The following is a 20590-nucleotide window of genomic DNA, read 5'->3' as shown; positions in this document are numbered from 1 at the left end:
TTTCAACAAAAAAGAAAATGAAGGATGCCACTTCATGTTTGAGTAGAGAATGTAGCTGCATACAAGAGTGAGCTACTATCCCAGAGACCCTGAGTTAGAAAAATGCCGAGACTTGTGTTGGGAATCCATTGTAACATCATATATTATTTCAAAAATTCAGCATTTGGAACTAGTTCTTTTCTTGTTTGTTTGTTTCCTCTCATTCTTGTGTGATTTATATTGTAAACGTACTGAAATTATGAAATTAAAGCTGGGGCCTGGCATGGAGTCTGAATCATACTAGTTAAATAAGATTGTGTAATTTAAAGAAAGAACAAGAAATTTTTTTGGAAAATGCAGATCGGAGTGGTGTGGAATAAAAAAACTAGAGTCCTGCTTTATCAAAGATTATCTTTATGCATAAGAAGAGAAGGATTAGGGTGCTTGGTGTTGTCTCCACCAGATGTTAACCAAACAATGATGCATGAAAAACGTAACCTGGTGACATGGTTTGCTTCTGATCCCTTTCCTAGGCAAGCAATAAAATGGTAAGCAGCAGCAAAATACAAAGTACCAGAACATCAATGAAGAGGCAATAAGGATGCGACCACTTTATTCCAGTGATATGCAGATGCCATGCATGCCTACCGAAAAAACTCTGCAGCAAACGTAACTTCTAGACCTTTGTGCAGATTACCATTATTATATGTTGGTAGAAACTTAATTTACGTTAAAATCATAACAAAGCTCACAACTAGCGATTGGGTATACAAAGTCAGAATAAAAGAGGCTGCATGAGTTTTGTACAAAAAGAATATGAGAAGGAGAGGAATTATATCTTAGAAATATTCAGCCACTTCGTTCTAACAATTAACAGAAAAAAATGCAGGATGACTATAGAGTTACATGGAGAAAAAGAAGAACTGAATCCCGCGTAAAAGGAGAAAGCTGTTGACTGCAAAGAGATAACGAAGCATCGGGCATACTTGTGGAGAAATAAAGCATAGTGCAGGGGATAAACAATCAAAGCTCAAGGAAGGGTCTTTAAAGAAAAAAATAACATGAATATGCAAGGAAGACTGGAAGAGTACAGAAAATACAAACACACACAAGAAACACAAGAAAAACAGGAGAATAGACGAACCAAGGCAACAGAGATATTAGAGAGTTGAGCTGCATCTGGTGAAAGTTAAACTCAAGATCAAATAATTTGGTTCACCCCCTGAACAGAGTTATTGTTGCACCTCTTCCCAAAAAATTCTAGTAGGCTTAATTTATTTGCACGGAAGTCTTGTTCTAAATGGGATGCTGGCGCTGAAGTTGCTATTCTGGTGCCTTTCGCCTTGTGTATATCTGTTATATTCATTGCCGAATTTATGGACACTTGAAATATATTCTGATTCTCTATATTGCAGTGTTTGATGCAGCTTGTGACGAATATAATTAAATTTGCAAGTTAAAAGTATATATATGTAGTTCTGCAATGCATTTCCTTAACATAGATCAAAGTCAGTGAATTCTATGACTGCCTTATAAATTCAGTGCTCGAGTCTTTGTTTAATAAGGTTACTTCTTTAAGGTATGTTATATTTGGTAGAAGGATTATACATGAATTAGGTTCGAGAGAAAATATTCAAAACAAGGTGATCCTTGCATAATGTAAGCTTCCCTTTTTCTTCCCTCCATAGATATGTGTACCTGAAAAGCTCTCTCTGGCCAGTTTTTCTCTTGGTATTTTGCAGGTTAGATATATGAATATTTTGTCACTTAAAATGGACACAGTAAAGCTAGAGTGTGACTATATACATGATGAAGCGCAATTTGTGCCTTTTGTTCTCATTCTGGATAGTTGATGTGCATGTTTATGTCAATCGTTGTTAGAACCGGTTGCTGATATTGTAAAAGACTTGAACAGAATCTACAACCACATGCATAAGTCATATATCTTAATCCTTCCTCCATGGAAAGGGCGCTTACTATACGACATCTGAATTTTAACTGCATAATTCCACTCTAAAGAAACTTGCAATAATATCCAGGTGACTTGTCAGTAGTCACATAACATTGAGTGTAGTCCAGATGGTGGTTCATTTCAAACATTTACTCCTAACCTACAATTAAGTTGTTGCATTTCTATAAAGATTATAAACTTGGATAACCCAATGCCAAGAATGGAGTCAACACCCCATTGAGCCACATGGATAATTTTCCTGGTGTTTGATTAATAACTATTGAACAACATAAAGCTGAGACATGTCTCATTTATTTGCTAGATTTACCAATGTTGGATAAAAGAACAGAGAAAGTATTTCTTTTCCAGATTTCTCTCTTTACTAGTGACGCCCTTAATCTTTGCGGCTGTTTTATTAGTTATTATTGCCAACTACTACTCAATAGCCCTGCTCACAATTTCAAAGGATTACTAGTAGTTTCAAATCTTGGAATAGTTGGTGTGAATTATTGAAAATATTGAACATTTTTAGTAGTTGGCTTTCAAACCTCATATCGATACGAAGGGTTTAATAGTAGTTCAACTCTCAACATAGTTTATTCATGGTGGCGATAACTGACTGGAATCTGATAATAAAAAATAATTTCAACAATAATTGCAAGGATCTAGCAATGAGTGCAGCAACTTATTTCTCTTTTAGAATTATGTATTCAGTTCAATATGAATATAAATGTTGGATTGAAGGTTTGGTGTACTCAGAGTAAAGTGGTTGTGTGGGCTAGAGAAGAATCCAATTCTGGATGGTAAAAAATAATTAGAGTCCATGTGGAATGCCATGTGAAGGACATTGAATATAAACTCCCCAACTCTCTACTGAGGTTTTAAGATTTAACTAAGTTTTGGATGATAATAGTGTACTAAAAAACAAGACCTCCATGTGCTAAATCATTGAAACTTTGAAGAATGGATCGTAAACTAAACCATGTACAAATGATTATGCACAAGAAGTTTAGAAGTAACCAATATTTAATTTGATTTGCTTAGCTAAACCCCGTCATAAAAGACAGAAGATCAATTGCAGTCATGGTATATCCTTATTTATCTTTTGATCCATCTGACCAAGTGGCTTACTTATCTAGCAGAGTTGGCGCTTCAGGCGCCTGCAATACCCGGTCTGTTGTTTTTAACATGATTTTGTCGAATTTGATTTAATGATAAAAGTGTTTTCTTCATTTGGTACATTTATTTTATTGGCTTGGTAGAGACATTATATCTTAACTGAATGCGGTTTCTTGAAATTCCTTTGCACCTGCAATAAGCTCAGGTTTTCATTTCAGACGATTATTTTACTATGTTCTGGCAACATAAATACATATTAGATAATCACATGGATAAGGGTTAATAGTCTCTAGATCCTTTTAGTTTAGAGCCACATACAAGGCAGAAATAAATGTTGTGTTGAGGTCTTTGTAACTGCTTAATAGCTTACTAGACAAGAACTCACATGTTCTCAGGCCGAAGAAGATGAGTACAAAATTCTAATGTATTCTCGGATAAACATGTTAAATGGTATATATTTAGCTCAGCAACCACACATGCTAGGCCATGTATTGTCTGGGGGACCATTCACCATATGTTTTGAAGTGCACACTTGTAAATATTTCAGAGACATTACTTGACTCTTCTGTTGTAGATCTCTCATGGAGGAAGACAACTTCATTGCTACAGATGCCTGCATTCACCGATGCAATTTATGGTAGTACCATTATTAAGCTCAATTTTCTAGCGACATTTTCAAAATTATCAAGCTGAATTAGAAATGTTTATACCTACCAAATTGCATAGGCTACCTCGTGCTTTTTCCTGCCTCAATCATTAATCCATTAATTTCCACCTAATTATTACTACTGCTACTATCATTATTGGCATTCTTTCCCCTAGCTTAAACGTTGTTAGAAGTTTCCCTAATAAGTATGTCATATACCCCTAAATTCTTAGCCCGGTGTCTGACTTATGTAGAGAAGTTAGGCTAAGAGAGTGACAATGAAGCTCATTAATCAAGCTACATCTGGACATTAAAATATTTGTTCTGACCACTCGTAAGATGAACTGCCAACATCCTTTCGGTCTATTTCCCAATAATTAAGTTTACGATTTTATGATGTTTAGGATTACAGACCAATTAGCGATCTTAAAGGTCTTATCCGATGCACACTTCTCCTATAACAGGAAAATTGTCTGATGAACGCAATTTGACCTTTATTTTTCTTAGTGGGACTTTGCAAGAGTTCAAACTCGCGACTTAACAAAAATTAACTTATTGCCTAATTAAATAAAATTATGATCAATTCATGTTAGAGATTTTAACTTACTCATTGCTGTCTATATATATTGGTAGAAAGTTGGGAATTCTTTAGTATATAACCTTGTGCAAAACATAATCCATGTGAAATTTGCCTAATTATACTTAACTTCTGGTCCATTTTAGTGATGATAAGAAATTAGGTAAATAAGCATGCTCAACTAAACAAAATTAAGTTCCTTGTTTATCACTTGATTAGCATTTTTTACTTGAAAATAATGTTTGAGCTGCCTAATTTTCTGAGTTAATCCTGCAATAGTTGTGAAGTCTGCCAAAACTTGATTATCAGTATGATAGAGAGTTAGAGACAAATAAAATCAGAGTGATCTGAAGTGTATAATTTACATGAATCCTGGTGTCTATGTATTAATCTTAGCAATTTTGAGACAGTAAAGGAGCTAGAAGATGGAAAAGTATATTAAAACAAAAATGAAGCTATGTCATCAACTGAAATTAACAGTCCTAGATCAGCTTAAACTTACATGATCAATCCAATGAAATTTCCAAAAACAAAAACAGGTAAATTATTCACTCTAATTCAAGAACCGGAAATAGGATTTGAGAAAGGTAAGATAGAAATAATATCCGGGGCTCGATTTTTAGGAGAGGACATAATAGGAGTGATTACGTAAAAATTGTAAATTTTATGAAAAATAAGAAAATAAATTTTATAACTAATTGTTCTCATAATATTTAATAACTTTGCTTATTAATGATTTGGTAGGGCCCCTCAACCACATTGTCTTAATTTTCAATTGTCCCATGTCCCTTAGAACATGGAGGAAATTGTGGCAGATGTGCATACTACTATATAAGATCCCTCCGCTTCCCTCTCTATAAAGGCTTACAATCATCATACATCACTATAACTTTAGTCTGCTATAGAAAATATACATCATTTTCTTGCTAGACCATATACAGCTGCAACCTCTTGAATAACTTAATATACAAAAGTCCACTCTGCATCAGAAAATGGACATTGAATTGGCAAAGTGTGAGTGTTGTGGGCTGAAAGAAGATTGTACTCAAGATTATATTAGTGAGGTGAAGTCGAAATTTGAGGGTAAATGGTTATGTGGATTGTGCTCAGAAGCAGTTAGAGATGAACTAACTAGAGGAAATTCCAAGGCATTTGATGTTGAAGAAGCTATGAGAGCTCACATGTCATTTTGCCGAAAATATAAATCAAATCCTGCAATTCGAGTGGCTGATGGGATGAGACAGATGCTACGTAGACGATCTGATGTGTCATCAGGCTCACCGGCTTCTTCAAAGAAGTATTCGAGATCATGCAGCACCTCTCAAGTAGGAGATGATTCTTCATTCTCTTATTATTAGCTATAAAACTAAAAACAAAAACCAGATGACTGCTATGGTTGGAATTATCAAATTGAGACATTGAAGAACCTTTTTGGCTCTCATGCAACTTGTTCTGTATATAAGACTTTTGATTCAGTGCATGCTTAATTCTACATCATTTTTTTTTATCTTCATGTTGATTTCTTCTTCTTATATTTTCATTTATGAGGTTTTGTTCTACACCTGTTCATTCTCTTTAACAAAAGAATTTGCAGTTTGCTTCCCAGAATATGTTGAAGCTTATTCATAAAGTCAACTGCTAAAATCAAATCATTTTCTTTACTTTTGGCATACTACATGCTTTGTAATATTACTAATTTTATTTTATTATGGGTGAACAAATGAAATTAGATGTGTGATCATTGGTTATGAGGAGAACCTTTAATCATGATTTCGACCAGCAGACTAGCCAATACCATACAATTACTCTCATTTTTAATAGATTTTATAATTAGTGATACTAAGAAAAGGTATCTTAACTCTGTAACCTATGATTAAGACAGCCATTCTCAAAATCAGATAATATAATACAGTACAGAGATCTCACTTTCTTAAAAAGCAAAAGATTGCACTCCAAACAGATTTTGGTACACCATCGTATATGATCAAATTATGTCCCGGAGAAAATGTTTACCATCCCAATCACATTACACAATGTAATGTGTTCAAAGTACGGATATCTAACAATTACAAAAGTTTATCGAATATTATCAAATTAAAGTCAATTCGTACATTAAACAATCAGAAAACTGCTACAAAGAGGAAAAAGTAATTAAGATTTGAGGTTTGAATGTAAGTGCGGAAGCTAACGTGTTTGAATGGGATTTAGTATAAATAATCGGGGCTTTAGAGTGTTTTATCGAGCATTTTCCTGATGAATATAGTAGTAATTTTAACTGTTGACAGGTAGCCCTGATCCTGAAGCAGTCGTTTTCTGCACAATTTGGACAAATTCCACCAGTACATTTTGAAAAGTCTTACAAGGATTACGATTGACCAAGTACAGGCCAACTATGCTATTACAGAAGATCAGAGCTATGCAGTAAGAATATAAACGTTAATAACATAAACTCCAGAAGTTATTAGAAAAATGAACAATAAAATGCACTTTTTTCTTCTTCTTATACTTGTTTTACAAGACGTTTCTTGGTGTTTAACTGACGATAATGATTACACTATCTTGAAGTCTGAAGTCATCACCAAGCCGGGATGTCAAAGACAGTGTGGAGACCTGATGGTACCATATCCCTTTGGGATCAAATCCGAGGGTATCGATTGTTCCTTAAACCCCTCCTTTGACATTTCATGCAACTATTCTACCAGTCCTCCCAAGGCCTTCATAAAAACTAGTAATCTTCAGGTCTTTGATATATCAGACAGTCAATTGCGCATTTCTAACATAGTGGCTAGAAATTGCTATAACCAATCCGGTGTAGTTAAAGCCAACTTTCCTTTCACCAGATTGAATCGAACACCTTACACTTTTTCTGATGCAAATGTGCTCACTGTTATTGGTTGTGATGACTACGCATACATATACAAGGATAAAGATCGTTTGCCTAAAGGATGCACTACCACATGTAGCAAACCTGAGGAAGTCCCCACAAACGAATGTGCTGGCAGTGGCTGTTGCCAAGTACCCATCAAAGTTCTCAAGTACTTTCGCATCAAACTAAATTCCTTTTACCGTCATGCTAATATCTCTACTTTTAACCCTTGCGGCTATGCATTTTTTGGCGAGAAAGATGGATTTCAATTCAAAGGTGTTTCTGATGTCAATAGTTCAGAGTTTACGTTTAGGAAGCGAATTCAGGCTAGTGTTCCTATAGTACTTGACTGGGTGATAGAGAATACTACTTGTGCTCTGGCATCTCAAGTCTCTGATTCTTATGCTTGCAAATCTGAAAATAGCTTTTGTGTCAACGTTAGTACATCTGGTGGATATCGTTGTAAATGCGAAAAAGGATATGAGGGCAATCCATATATCAGTACAGGATGCCAAGGTAATAAATAAATCAATCAGAATATTTTCTCTAAATTAAGTCTTCTTAATCTTTGTATCGCGATGAATTAGCAATGATGTGATTGGTGATTATCATTTGCAAGATATCGATGAATGTGCAAATCCACAAAGCAATCCTTGCAAACAGAGTACACAGACTTGCAACAATACTCCCGGAGGTTACAACTGCTCTTGTCGACCTGGCTACTATTTCGATGGTACTGACTGCATTGCAAAGAGCTCCAAGTCCCGACTAATCACCATTATATTAGGTAACTCGTCCTCAGTAGTCCTCAGTACATATATATATAGATTCTGAACTCTGTTGACAGTGCAGGTATAGTAGTTTGTTGCTCCTTCATAATAATTGCAACAAATTGGTTGTATTGCATCACGAGTAGAAGAAAGCAGACACATCTACGAGAGAAATTCTTTCAGCAGAATGGCGGTCTCCTATTAAAACAACAAAGTTTTGCAGAAGGTGGCCCAATTGAGTTGACAAAAGTTTTCACTGATGTAGAACTGAAAAAAGCAACAAACAACTATAGTGCAGATAGGGTTCTTGGACAAGGCGGTTATGGTATTGTTTACAAAGGAATCCTATTTGATCAACGTGTAGTTGCAATCAAAAAGTCTAAAGTAATGGATACGAGTCAAATAGAGCAGTTTATCAATGAAGTGGTAATTCTTACACAAGTTAATCATAGAAATGTTGTCAAACTTTTGGGATGTTGTTTAGAATGTGAGGTACCACTATTAGTGTATGAGTATGTATCCAATGGTACTTTATTCGATCATGTCCACAACACTGATGGAGGCGTGTCATGGTTATCTTTAGAAAATCGGTTGAGAATAGCTGCTGAAACTTCTGGCGCGCTTGCATATCTTCACTCTGCAGCTTCTATACCCATCATTCATAGAGATGTCAAATTAGCCAATATTTTACTGGATGATCATCGTGTTGCCAAAATCTCTGATTTTGGAGCGTCAAGGTTGGTACCAATGGATCAAGCCAAAGTGACTACATTAGTCCAAGGAACTTTAGGCTACTTAGACCCTGAGTACTTTCATTCAGGCCAATTGACCGACAAAAGTGATGTTTATAGCTTTGGAGTGGTGCTCGCAGAGCTCTTAACCGGAAGAAAGCCGATTTGCATGGCCAATCAACCCGAAGAAAGAAATCTAGCCACATATTTCATTACCTCCGTAAAAGAAAACCGATTATTTCAAATTCTAGAGACTCGAATAGTGAGGGAAGGGACGTTGGATCAACTTCAAAAAGCTGCTCAACTTGTAATGAAGTGTCTTAGCCTTAATGGTCAGGAAAGACCTACAATGAAGGAAGTAAGTATGGAAATAGAAAGTTTGCGGAGATTCACTAGACATCCTTGGGCTAATCATCAACATGATATTGAAGAGAGCAGGAGCTTAATAGGTGATAACAAGATTCAGCATTCAGATCTTTATGAAGTTGAACTAAGTTCTCACAATAATGTTGGAAATCACTCAGAAGGATACAATAGCTCAAGTACTATTAGTTTGTTGCACCCCTTCCCCTCAACCAGCCCTCGTTGACTTCTTTCATGTCCATGTAGTTTTTTTACTATGTAATAAAAGCCTAAACAATATTTTAAAGGAAATTTAACAAAAATACCACTTTTTATGAAAATATTTGCAAAAAATGTGGACGCGGTTTGTATATGAGGTTGAAAGACTTGCATATGTGATTGCATTGATCAGCATTTTTGCAAATATTTTCTGTAACTTGGGTAATTATACAAAAATCTCTATTTTAAAAACGATTAATAAAGCATATAAGAAAATGTGCCCTCTTGTAAAGTCCAAATTTATACCGGGCTCTCTCATTTTACTTGTGCAGTTTACCTTTTTTTTACTTAATTTAACATATAGTTCCTTTAAATAGTTTTCAACTTTTTTCGTAAATAAAAATTTGAATTTTTAAAAAATAACTAAAGATTTGCTATCAATGAATTTTAAAATAAGTCTAAAAGTCAAAATAGACAAATAATTTGATAGTATATCGTAATTATATGTGCTCTTTATTTTTACTAAAAAAATTAAGACACCATTTTTTTAAAGAAATTAAGATACCATTTTTGTAAATAGTCTAAATATCCTGACAATATTTCCTTATAAATGATTCTAAAGCTAGATTTTAGGGATGATAATCGGTTCGGTCGAAACAGGTTTTGCAAAAACCAAACCCGAACCCGATTATCTTTGTCAAACCCGAACCCGAATTATCAAACCCAAACCCGAACTGATCGGGTTCGGATTTGTAGATCTCTACCATATTTTTCATAAATTTTATTGAATGATTAATAGGATCTTATTCGAGTAAATGATTGATAGATCTAATGATATTGAAATTTTTGGGTTGAATTAGAGGATTCAGAGTAGGAAATGAATCAAAATTCTAAGGATGAAGTTGTTGGTTAAAAAATGCAATAATCTTAGCCTAGAGTATACTTGTTTCAAACCCTACTACCGAAAACATGTTTAACGATAGTAGTCCACTAATGTTAGACTTTAATGTAATAGTATATACAAAGTATAATTTTTTTACTACTAATATTAGTAATATATGATATCATATATATTACTATCTTTAAAATATAAAATATTATTTATATATTAAGGCGGGTTTCAGTTCGGTTTCGGATTCGGGTCGGAACGAAATGGGTTTCGGGTTTTCGGGTTTTCGGGTTGGGTTCGAAGCGGTATGCCTTAAACCTAAACCCGACTCGAAAAGAGTTCGGGTTTAAAAATCATACCCAAACCCGAATCCGAACCCGAATGTAGGACCCGATCGGATCGGTACGAATCGGGTATCAATCGATTCGGTACAAATTATCATCCCTCCTGGATTTATTATACACGTGTACGGAAAACAATTTTACTGTTTATAATAAACGGGTCGGGTCATAGATAATCATCTATCCAAATCCGAATTCAAACGGTGTGTAGGGTAAGCTTAATCACTATAAAACTGAACCCTAGAAAATTGGGGATTTTTAGCAGTGAAGTGAAGATGGGTGAAGTTTTATTTGAGCTTGAACAAGTTCTTCGTTCCAAGAAGGTACATTTAATTATGATTTTTATCTATCTATTTTTATATACACATATAATTACTCTTCAATTTTGGGATTTTTAGGGTTTAATTTTTTTAGCTTATGTCCTGTAAACAGATGAAATGATGATTTAATTGCGTTGGGAACTTCATATTTACAGATAAAAATGATTTCTTTAACAAGTTTTATAGGATTTTAGTGATTTTAGGACTTGGGTAATTTGCATTTCTTGTTTTTGAGATAAAAATGATTTCTTTTAAATTTTTTTTTTGGATTTGAGTGATTTTAGAACTAGGGTAATTCGCATTTCTTGTTATAATTTTGTAAATGTTGTTTATTTCTTCTTATGTAGTAATGCTAGAATTAAAATCGTGCAATTTGCATTGATCCTAATAGTTCAGCTATCGTATTGCTATTTTCATTAGTTAAGATATGAAATTATACGAAGCTAATAGTTGATTCGCAAGAGGCTTCGTTCTGTAAATGTTAGCTGCCGTATTTTGCAATTTAACTCCAAATTTAACAAATTTAAGCACTTTGTTTTTTTCTGTGTTTGACATACTTAAGTAGATAAGTTATTTCAAAATTTAGAATTTGAAGATAGAATAAGAATGTTGAATGGATTCTTTGTGGAATGGTATGAGTCCTCTTTTCCTTTGCTTACATGTTTTTTATTTGACGTTGTTGGGTGGTGAAGTTAACAAGTGAAGAAGCAAATTTGCTCATGTCATGCAAGGCTGATGCTATCAGAGGTTTTACTATTGGTGCAGGTGCTTCTGGTGGTGTAGTGTGGTTAGGTACTCTTATGCTCCCTTTTAAATTTCAAAACACTGTTCCAGTTGATAATCCATGATTTTGATCATCAAGTGTTTAATGTGGTGCCTATGTTGAAGTTATTTCTTACTCTTTATGCATTCTTTGATTAATAGTACCTCAAGAAAAATAGAGATGGACCAATGCATACTGATTATATATTCTAGTCCCTTTCTATTTCTGATATAAATGATTTTTTTTCCACCCATTCTTCAAAATTTTCTTTTTTACGATTTGCATACGTGGTTAGCTCAATTTCATTATTATTGCAATGCTGTGGGATTGTACATGGTAGTCGGTAGATGTAATATTATTTGTGACAGAGGCCCTGTACTTCTATGCACATAATAAAATTTCTTGCGCTCCAATTCTAGTTCATAGCTTCACTTATAACGAAAGAAATACTAATACAGAATTGTACATCAGATGATCTATAAATCTGAATCATAGGATTGACATATTTATTAAATAGATATGTCATCTAAACTTGAAACTTAGGTTTCAGTTAAAACATTGGTAGTCCAAACATTAATGATGCTCGAAGATACTTGTTATCTGACTTCAGACTGTACATTGTAAAAAATAGTTCTGCATCGAAAAATATTTTAATTTCTCATAATAAATTGGTCCAAATATTTTAAAACTAGTTTGGGACATTTTTGTATTTAATGAATATATAAGAGGATGTTACTGATGTTTGCACATAGTTGAAATATAAGTTGATATTTCTTTAATAAGGGCCGACGAACTATGTTAAAATTGTACTAATTAGTTAACCTACGAAGCTTCTTAGCCACTAACTTCAGAGAAGAGTCTAATTATATTTGACTTCTTGGACTTAGCAATAGGTAAGAACCATAATGCACTCTTAAGACCAATCTTTCCGCTGCAAATCTTTGTTAAGCGTAGTTTTATTTACTTCACCCATTTAGTCATGGCATGTAACATATTGCATGTATTGCTTTATTGGCTTGTGATTTTTTATTTCCCTTTGTGCTTTGTGATATTTTTTACAGTCTACTCATAAAAGTATGTAAATATCTACTAATAAGCTACTTCTCCTGCAGCCACAAGAAGGCTTGGTCATATACTTCGCACAAACCTCGTAGGAGGTGAGGAATTTAATTATAACTCTCTGGATTCTGATTAAACTTCTACTTGATCCTTCCAGATGCTGTTAAGTGGTGCTGAATGATAAAATTGCATACTCTCTGAACTGTGTCATATATATGTTCATGTACTTCAAGAGTTAACTAGTTTTACCTTATTTGGAGTAGACTTTTTCTTGGAAAATGTTATGCAACCGAAGTAATTCTCTATAAAGCAGTCTAGTATTTGTTTTTCGTATTTTCTTGAGGTCAAGTTATTCTTTTTTCGTGCATTTAGAATACATATCTGCGTAGCCCTTCTGTTGCATTTATCAATAGATCCAAGCGCATATATAGTGAAATAGCTATCTTGCGCAGCTGCATGTAGTAGGACACATCATGCTGAATCAATGTCGCAATAAATTTGCACATGGCTAAGAATCAAGCCGTTAGCTCGTGTCAGAAACAATAGCATGAATCAGATGCTACTTACTGGAGTTCTAACTATATTGACAATCGGCTGTTTTATGAAATTTCCTCACTGTAGATAACTAACATGGAAACCTTCATGTGTACATATACTGATATACATTATGCATCACACCCTGGTAACAAAGGGAAACCTGTCGGACTGCAATATACAAAGCAAGTCAAAACATCAATTCTGGATTTATAGCTAATGTTACCACCATTGTACTCAGCAGGAAATATAAAAGACCAGTGGCTCACCTTTTACATATAAGCACCAAGCTTCTCTGTTTATCCAAACATTTCTCAGTTTATTAAATAAATTTGTGGCATACAGAGAGAACCCTTTATCCCTAAAAGTTCCCTAGATTATTCTAGCATTAAAAATCCTCCCAACAAAAGATAAAGTTACAGACCAATGGTATCCTCATTATCTTGTCATCGTATATGTTAAAATGGCATAAAAATAAATTCAATTTCTTTTGTATTATGTGGACAAAATTTTATTGGTGGAAAGTGTGAAGTGGGAGAGTGCTATTTAAATCAAACTCTTAACCTTTTATATTTAAAAGATTTTACTTCACACGGAATATTATTTCTGGAGACTCTGATATACAGGTCTATGGAAGAGAATGTGACTAGTTTAAGGTGATGGTGGTTATCCTAAGTTTGGTTTTTGGTGGATTTGAATTGTGGTTGTCATTTTCCTTGTAGTACACTGATAGCATTAAGCATTTTGTGATCTTTTGAAGCTCTAAAGTGTTGTTTGAATTTAACTCAGTAATTAATCAGAAAATATAAACATATGTGTAAGTTTGTTGGTTAGGACACTGATTGCAGGGATAATAGCTAAATATAGCAATCCAATATCTCCCAAATAGGAGGGACTCACAATAAGCATTGATGTTCAGTATCTATTGATTGCTCTTATTCTGAGATTCTATATGCTGAAGTGTGTAGACCAATCCTTGAAAATTATAACATACTTTACAATTGGGAATATACGTATGCCAACTTTTGCATCTCGTGAAGGTTCAGGCCACCATGTTACGGCATGTTGTCTAGGTTCAGACAGTCAAACTTCATGTTTTTATGTCCAAATCAATAGTCTGACCACTTCTTTTTTCTATTTCTATGGTATATTCTTACCACTTGAAGATTGATTATTTGTACATAAATATTTACCCTAACTGGTTGTATGCATTGCTTAACTGGCGGACTTTGCCTATTCGTAGGAATTGCTATATTCTCTGGACTGTATAGATTTGGGAAAGCACTTGATTCTTGTGTGGAAAATATTCTAAACCAGAAGGGAAGTCGAATGCAACGAGAGTTGGCAAATATGTATGTTTTGTATCTTGTCTGCTAATTTAGATGCATACTTCATATGTTTATTTGCCTGCATGGAATAGTGTTCTGTAAAATTTGCATTTTTATTTATTGGCATTTTAGGAGTGATATGTAAGCGTCATCTAATAACTGAGAGACCCGTATATTTTCCATACCTGATGTCGTCACTTTGTAAATTTGTGACAAAAGTTGGTACCCGTATATATGTGAAACTTCATTAACGCTATACAGTAACTGTAGTTCCCATTAAATAAATAAATTCTTGTATATTTATAAACTAGTGATCAGGCAAGAGTTAATTAAAAGGTTGGTATTGTTTTTTTTTTGCTTCTCTCCCACGCTACTACATTATACTTTGCTCGACCAAAATGCTCTTCAGCATGTGTTGCCAATTAGGTCTACTTCTCATAGGCTCGTTTATGCTCAGCCCTGAAATTTTAAAGTAGGATGAGTTCGGAGAGTCTTGGACCAGGGAGGCAGGGACAGATTTTTGTTATATTATGGCAGTGCTTAGAAATTTGATGCACTGAATACATCAATCTATTATAAGTTACAGGTGAGTTCACCAGATTTATAGTTGATTTCTTGACTTAAGAGGAGTGCATCAAGATTCAAGCATGGCTTCACTTTCCAACCTAGATTACAAATTAACCAGATGTTTTTTTAAGAACAAATATATAACCATCAATATCATCAGAGGAAAAGATTCCTTTGTAACTTAAGGCCTTCCATCGCCTATCACTTGCCTCAGTGTCCAGTGCTCGTTCAACTATATCTGAGTAAATTCTTAATTGTAGCGGTATAAACTTATCTTGAAATTTCCCTCTTTAAACCCTTTAAAAACCTTTTTGATTTTCTAGCCTCTCCTTTAATCAGATATGAAGCAAACCTGGGTAGCTGGGTAAATTTGACTCATACTGGGACATTGTCAACCCGTTTTAATCAGATATGAAGCAAACCTGCTCTTTTATCTTTTACCCATTTGGAGATATATTTGGAGATGTATTTTGCAAAGAACTCAGAAGCAAACCTGGCTTTTGAGTGCGTAGAATTGTTTAAAAAAATGTGTCGTTTAGGGAGTCAGTCCAGCTCAATCACTCTAGTGGATGTGATTTCTGGCTGTGCTGAGCTTGTCTCCGATGATAGAGTCGTTGCTCTCTTTGCTGGAAACGCTTCCAGGAAGTATACTCCTTGGGATGTTAGCCAAGAAATGGAAGGTATAAGCCTTTTATATGGCGATGTGGATCTTCCTTACCTTTACAAGAATTCTGGCATCTCTTCAGATCAGTTTCCTTTGCAACAAGGCATTGTCAAGCGAGCCGCGGCTCTGGATTGTTATTTTCAGAATCCACTAGAAATGGTTCCAAAACTGTGTGGACCATCAACCTGGAAGCTTAGTCCTTTGGATGATTTTCTAAATTCTGATGAGAATCCTGAGATGATTGAGCGGATTATGGTAGATGTAACTAATCAAGTTGGACTCACGCCAAGGCCTCAAACTTCTATAACCAGGTTGCTAACTGGATTGAAATTTGAACATGTCGTCTTACCAAGAGCTTCACTGGGTGAACAAAATAGAAAAATTGAGTCAAGCTTTTAAGTTTCTCTGCAGACAGAAATTGAAGAAGTACCACGGTTATTTAAACTCCATCCTTGAGGACAAGGATGTTTTCAGGAGGGAGGCATGGTCACGAATTGGACCAGTTGGGGTTGATAGATGTTTAATGGGCCAGTCAGTGTAATATTGGGCCATGACAAGCTGGATATCAAGAATAGGTTGCAAGCCCAATAGTAAAACATGTGCTTAGGTTTAAGATCAATATATAATGCCTTCTCTGTATCTGGGATCATTATCAAATGGAAATGAATGTTTAATTTTTCTCTTATCTTTACTTTCTTGCATTTTTCCTTCTTTCATGTTCTTACTGTTCCTACTGTTCTTAGTTTAATTCTTCCAAATACACATTTAATTATATATCCAATTTGACATATCACAATAAAGTAAACAACTAATCCACGGATGACAAAATAAAGAGTTGTAAAATAAAACACATTAACATATACATCAAACGATATCTTACATATATGTAAGATATCGTTTGAAGTATTTGTTAATGTATTTTACAACTCTTTATCTTGTTATCCAGGTATTAGTTGTTTACTTTTGTGACAACCGGAATCAATTCCCGAACCTTTTTTGAAATTCGGTCAAGTTCCGATTTCGAGTCCATAATAAGCCGAAGCATACTGACCCAAATGCAGCCAAAATTAGGTAATCTACAAACCCACCACAAACTCCCAGAAGATTATGATTTGTTGGTGGCCTTGGTAGTATTAGTTTTTCTTATAAACTGAACAAATTATGTGGGAGTGGGTTGTTACATGTCATGAACATATCCTTACATATTATTACTATTGTTATGGTTGTTGTTATTGAAATGATGTATACTAATCCCTTATTCAGAAACAGTTTCTACGGAAGTTTTTGCTTCAGTTCTCTAATATATCCATTCGTGTTGTATTTTATATTTACATTGTTAATTTCTTTTTCTTGTGGCAGAATGGTAAGAAAGTATCAGGATGATCAGCCAATGATGCAGCGTATATCAAAGCACTTCTACCCTGAGAATGTCTTTGATGATTCGACTGTAGACCAGCCAAAATTAAGGTGGCGTTACCGAAACTTTTTCGTTGAGGATGTTTCTCAGTCCGAAAATACATGGGATGACTCTTATAATGAGAAAACCGATGTGAAACTTGAGAAAACTGGTGTGAAAGCGGAGCCAATCTATGTATGCACATTTTTCCGACCTATTAATTTATTTAACAACTCAGTTCCAAAGAATTATTGCATTTATAGAAGTTTAAACATGAACTTTTGTAATGGAAAGTGGTGCCACATCCTCTCATTTCTGTAGCAGTTTTTGTATCATATATCTTGCGCTTCCAAACAGTCTTTTCACATGTGCATTCTATAAGCAGTGGTAAGGAGTTATTATCTAACATATTAATGCATTATTTTCGTGATACTTCCTAATTTAGAATGTACAATGTAGAAATTAGCCGGAGATCAATACATTGTAAATAAATAAACTTGTGCATTTGAATACTGATATTACATTATTTAATTTCTTTGTACAGTGCACATATTAATTAACCTATTCATTGTCCAGGTCAACAGAGAAGTAGAAACGACGTCAGACCCTTTTGATTCTGTTTTTGGGAGGATCCCACCTACAGTTGACGAGGTAAATCATCCTGCTGCTTCCACCATGGTGCCTAACAGACATAGCCGGAGTCATAAAAGATCCAAACGTAGGCAACGGATTCTCAAACGGGAAGCTTCCTTAAACGCGCAGCATGCTATAGCAAATTTGAATATATAAGTATTGCTTATGATGCTCATATGCACGCTGGGGTGAATAAATAATGTCCTGTTAAGTTGGAGTTTCGAGAAGAAACTGATGCCTATAATCCAAACCATAGCTAGACATGGCGGTGGATTTTGAATCACCATTTAATTTTGGTGATACTGATGCAATATTACCGCATAATGCCCAATGTGAACAGCTTCTTATAAGGTTTCTTTTGGAAAATGTCGAAGAACGCCAACTTCTGAGATGCACCTGCAAACTCTGTTAAGATATTGGAATTTAGGGGCACCCCTTTTATTTGTTGCAAGTTGGTTGGTGTTCAATTATTGCATAGCAGCCACTGTCTAATATTTACCAGGTTTATTGAACCTTGCCTTCCATCTATCAAGCATGTTGTGTTTCAAATTTAAATTCAAATATTAAGAGGAGAACTCTAGAATGACTACTATCCCTTGCATACTGTTTTTTTTGTACACATTCAGAAAAGTGAATGACTTTTGTTTTAGTGATGCAACTTTAGATTACATTATCTGATGGTGATTCTGAAGCGAATGGTTGACAACATTGATGCTTCGGTTAATCAAGTGAATATATACCCATGTCTTTATTTAGAGTTTTTTTAATATTCCTTAAAAATTCTTTGCGTGTAAAATTATTTCTTTGTATGAAAATTTTATATTGAATACTAATATTCTTTAATCTTTAGGATATAATTTCATGGAGGTGCATGGTTCCCAGAATAAAGTACCTAGGGAAACCTATGTGGTTCCCTGTACAGCATCTTCAGCAAGAAGAAGAATCAGATTCCATGCCATAAACTTGATGATTCCATTCCATATCCATCCCGGTCTTGTTAACATTTTTGTGATAACCTCATTATTATTCTATTCCATTTCTATCATCTCCCCTCCTATACATATCAGAGCCATGAGGGTTCTTCCTCTCTCAACCAAACGCAACGTTACATTCCTCAACGACCACAATTCTCCGATGGATCAGACTAACTCTCGCAAGCTCCGTCGCCTCCCTCACGTCTTCGGAAAGGTTTTGCAGCTCCCCTTCCGGGCAGATGCTGATGTTATCATCGAGGACATGGCTGATGCAATACGATTTATTGCAGAAATCGAGGACTTTGATTTTTCTGGAGCCCGAAATGATGTGAGGGCGCATGCAGTTGAGATTCATCCTGGCATTACGAAGATTGTGATCAGAAATGGAGAAATGGGAGAGCTGTTGGTTGATCAACTTAGGGTTGATGTTTGGAGGTACAGGCTTCCTGCAGTGGCGTTGCCAGAGTTAGCAACAGCGGTTTTCGTCAATGGAGAACTCATTGTAACGGTGCCAAAAAGTGAGGAATTCGGGGTGTTGAGGAATAACGGAGCATTTCCGAGATTTGTTGTTGTACAGTAAAATTTTGTGCAGAACATATTTGGCTGTGTTCATAAGTAAATATGAAGAAATAAAGGATGGACATGGATATGAACAAAGGGTATTCTCCCTCTTGCTGCGCATTCAGGATGGGGAATCTTTAGCCCAGGAAATTTGTTTCGAATTTTCTTTCCTCATGTTTGAAAAGATTAAGATGCGAAAAAGGTGATTTCTTTTGGGATGAGTGTTAAAATTTTGAGGAAATGCTTTTAATTCAAGAAATTGGTTGTATCACCAGAGAGATCGAGCACAGTTTAACCCAACTGCCAGTTTTAAAATGCTTGCGCTTATTTAAGTTTCATGATATAGTAGATTTTAAATTTAATTTTCAACTCTAGATATTGTCAACGTTTTTATAATGTAAAGATTAACAAGATTATTATCAGGCCATCTCATCCAAATTTGGATGACTAACTGATCAAAATACTGATTCAAATTTATGACCAACTTCATGTGATCCAAATTTCTGATCCAAATTACTTTTTTACATATAATAATATATAAATATGATATTAAACAATTTTATCTTAAATTTTATCATTTAAACATTATTAATAATTTATATCACATTTCATAAATTAATTAAATCAAAAAAAATTAATACACACAAAAATATTAAAATTGTGTACTTAATTCACGAAAAACACATTTATTGCAATAATTAACACACAAAATATCATTGACACACACTAATTTTTCGAATTAATATATTCTTCCCACAAATGCTCAATTAATGCATCTCTAAGTGGAATATGTGTCTCTTTATTTTTTATTTTTTAATTTTAATGAAATTATGTTTTCTCATTATTTTAAGTTTTATTTTAAAAATAAATTTTTTCAACTATTAATTATATTCTATTATTAATTATATAATTAAATAATCAAAAATCAATTTAAAATATCATAAACTACAAATAACAAAACTATTATTTTATATTAAATCAAGTGATCCAAAGGCCACTGTTCACTTATTCAAATTTGGATCACCGTTGGAATGAAATTTGAGATAATCTACCCCAAATTTGGATCTTTGGATTACTGTTAGATTTGCCCTCATAGAGAAATGTTCTAATTGGAGATCACATTTTTATCGGAGATCTCGAAAACCACCTATATTCTGCAATCAAAATATTATAAAATATATTATTTTGTAAAGTATGTTATGCAAATATCATTAATTCATTAAAATTGTAGAAGATCATTTAAGTTTAATAAGTATAATGTGTATGTTCTGCAACTAAACCCCTCGTTCCGCCCCCTACTAGTAGGATTATGACCGTCCTCTATCCCTAGTTGTAACTGACCTTTCTCGACTCACTTCTCT

General features: G+C 34.3%; 4 protein-coding genes across 4 annotated transcripts; all 4 read left to right on the top strand.

Annotated features, from left to right (window-relative positions):
• The first annotated feature begins 5140 nt into the window (after positions 1-5140).
• On the top strand, positions 5141-5853 carry LOC141661960 (uncharacterized). The gene has a single exon (XM_074468996.1). The coding sequence runs from the start codon at positions 5265-5267 to the stop codon at positions 5628-5630; it is 366 nt and encodes a 121-aa protein (XP_074325097.1). The 5' UTR covers positions 5141-5264; the 3' UTR covers positions 5631-5853.
• An 875-nt stretch (positions 5854-6728) lies between these two features.
• On the top strand, positions 6729-9264 carry LOC141661959 (wall-associated receptor kinase 2-like). The gene is made up of 3 exons (XM_074468995.1): positions 6729-7654; positions 7758-7925; positions 7991-9264. The coding sequence occupies exons 1-3, from the start codon at positions 6742-6744 to the stop codon at positions 9226-9228; spliced, it is 2319 nt and encodes a 772-aa protein (XP_074325096.1). The 5' UTR covers positions 6729-6741; the 3' UTR covers positions 9229-9264.
• Positions 9265-10595: 1331 nt separating this feature from the next.
• On the top strand, positions 10596-19570 carry LOC141659250 (uncharacterized). Its single transcript, XM_074466044.1, has 6 exons — positions 10596-10753; positions 11443-11542; positions 12626-12670; positions 14350-14458; positions 17025-17256; positions 17638-19570. Exons 1-6 carry the CDS (start codon positions 10706-10708, stop codon positions 17848-17850), a joined length of 747 nt encoding a protein of 248 aa, XP_074322145.1. The 5' UTR covers positions 10596-10705; the 3' UTR covers positions 17851-19570.
• On the top strand, positions 18766-19248 carry LOC141661110 (uncharacterized). Its single transcript, XM_074468089.1, has one exon. It carries the CDS (start codon positions 18766-18768, stop codon positions 19246-19248), a length of 483 nt encoding a protein of 160 aa, XP_074324190.1.
• Positions 19571-20590: the final 1020 nt, after the last annotated feature.

This window comes from Apium graveolens, chromosome 5 (genome assembly GCF_009905375.1).
Source record: "Apium graveolens cultivar Ventura chromosome 5, ASM990537v1, whole genome shotgun sequence".
Classification (NCBI taxonomy): domain Eukaryota; kingdom Viridiplantae; phylum Streptophyta; class Magnoliopsida; order Apiales; family Apiaceae; genus Apium; species Apium graveolens.
Note: the sequence above shows the minus strand (reverse complement) of the source record. Positions and strands in the feature narration are given on the sequence as shown.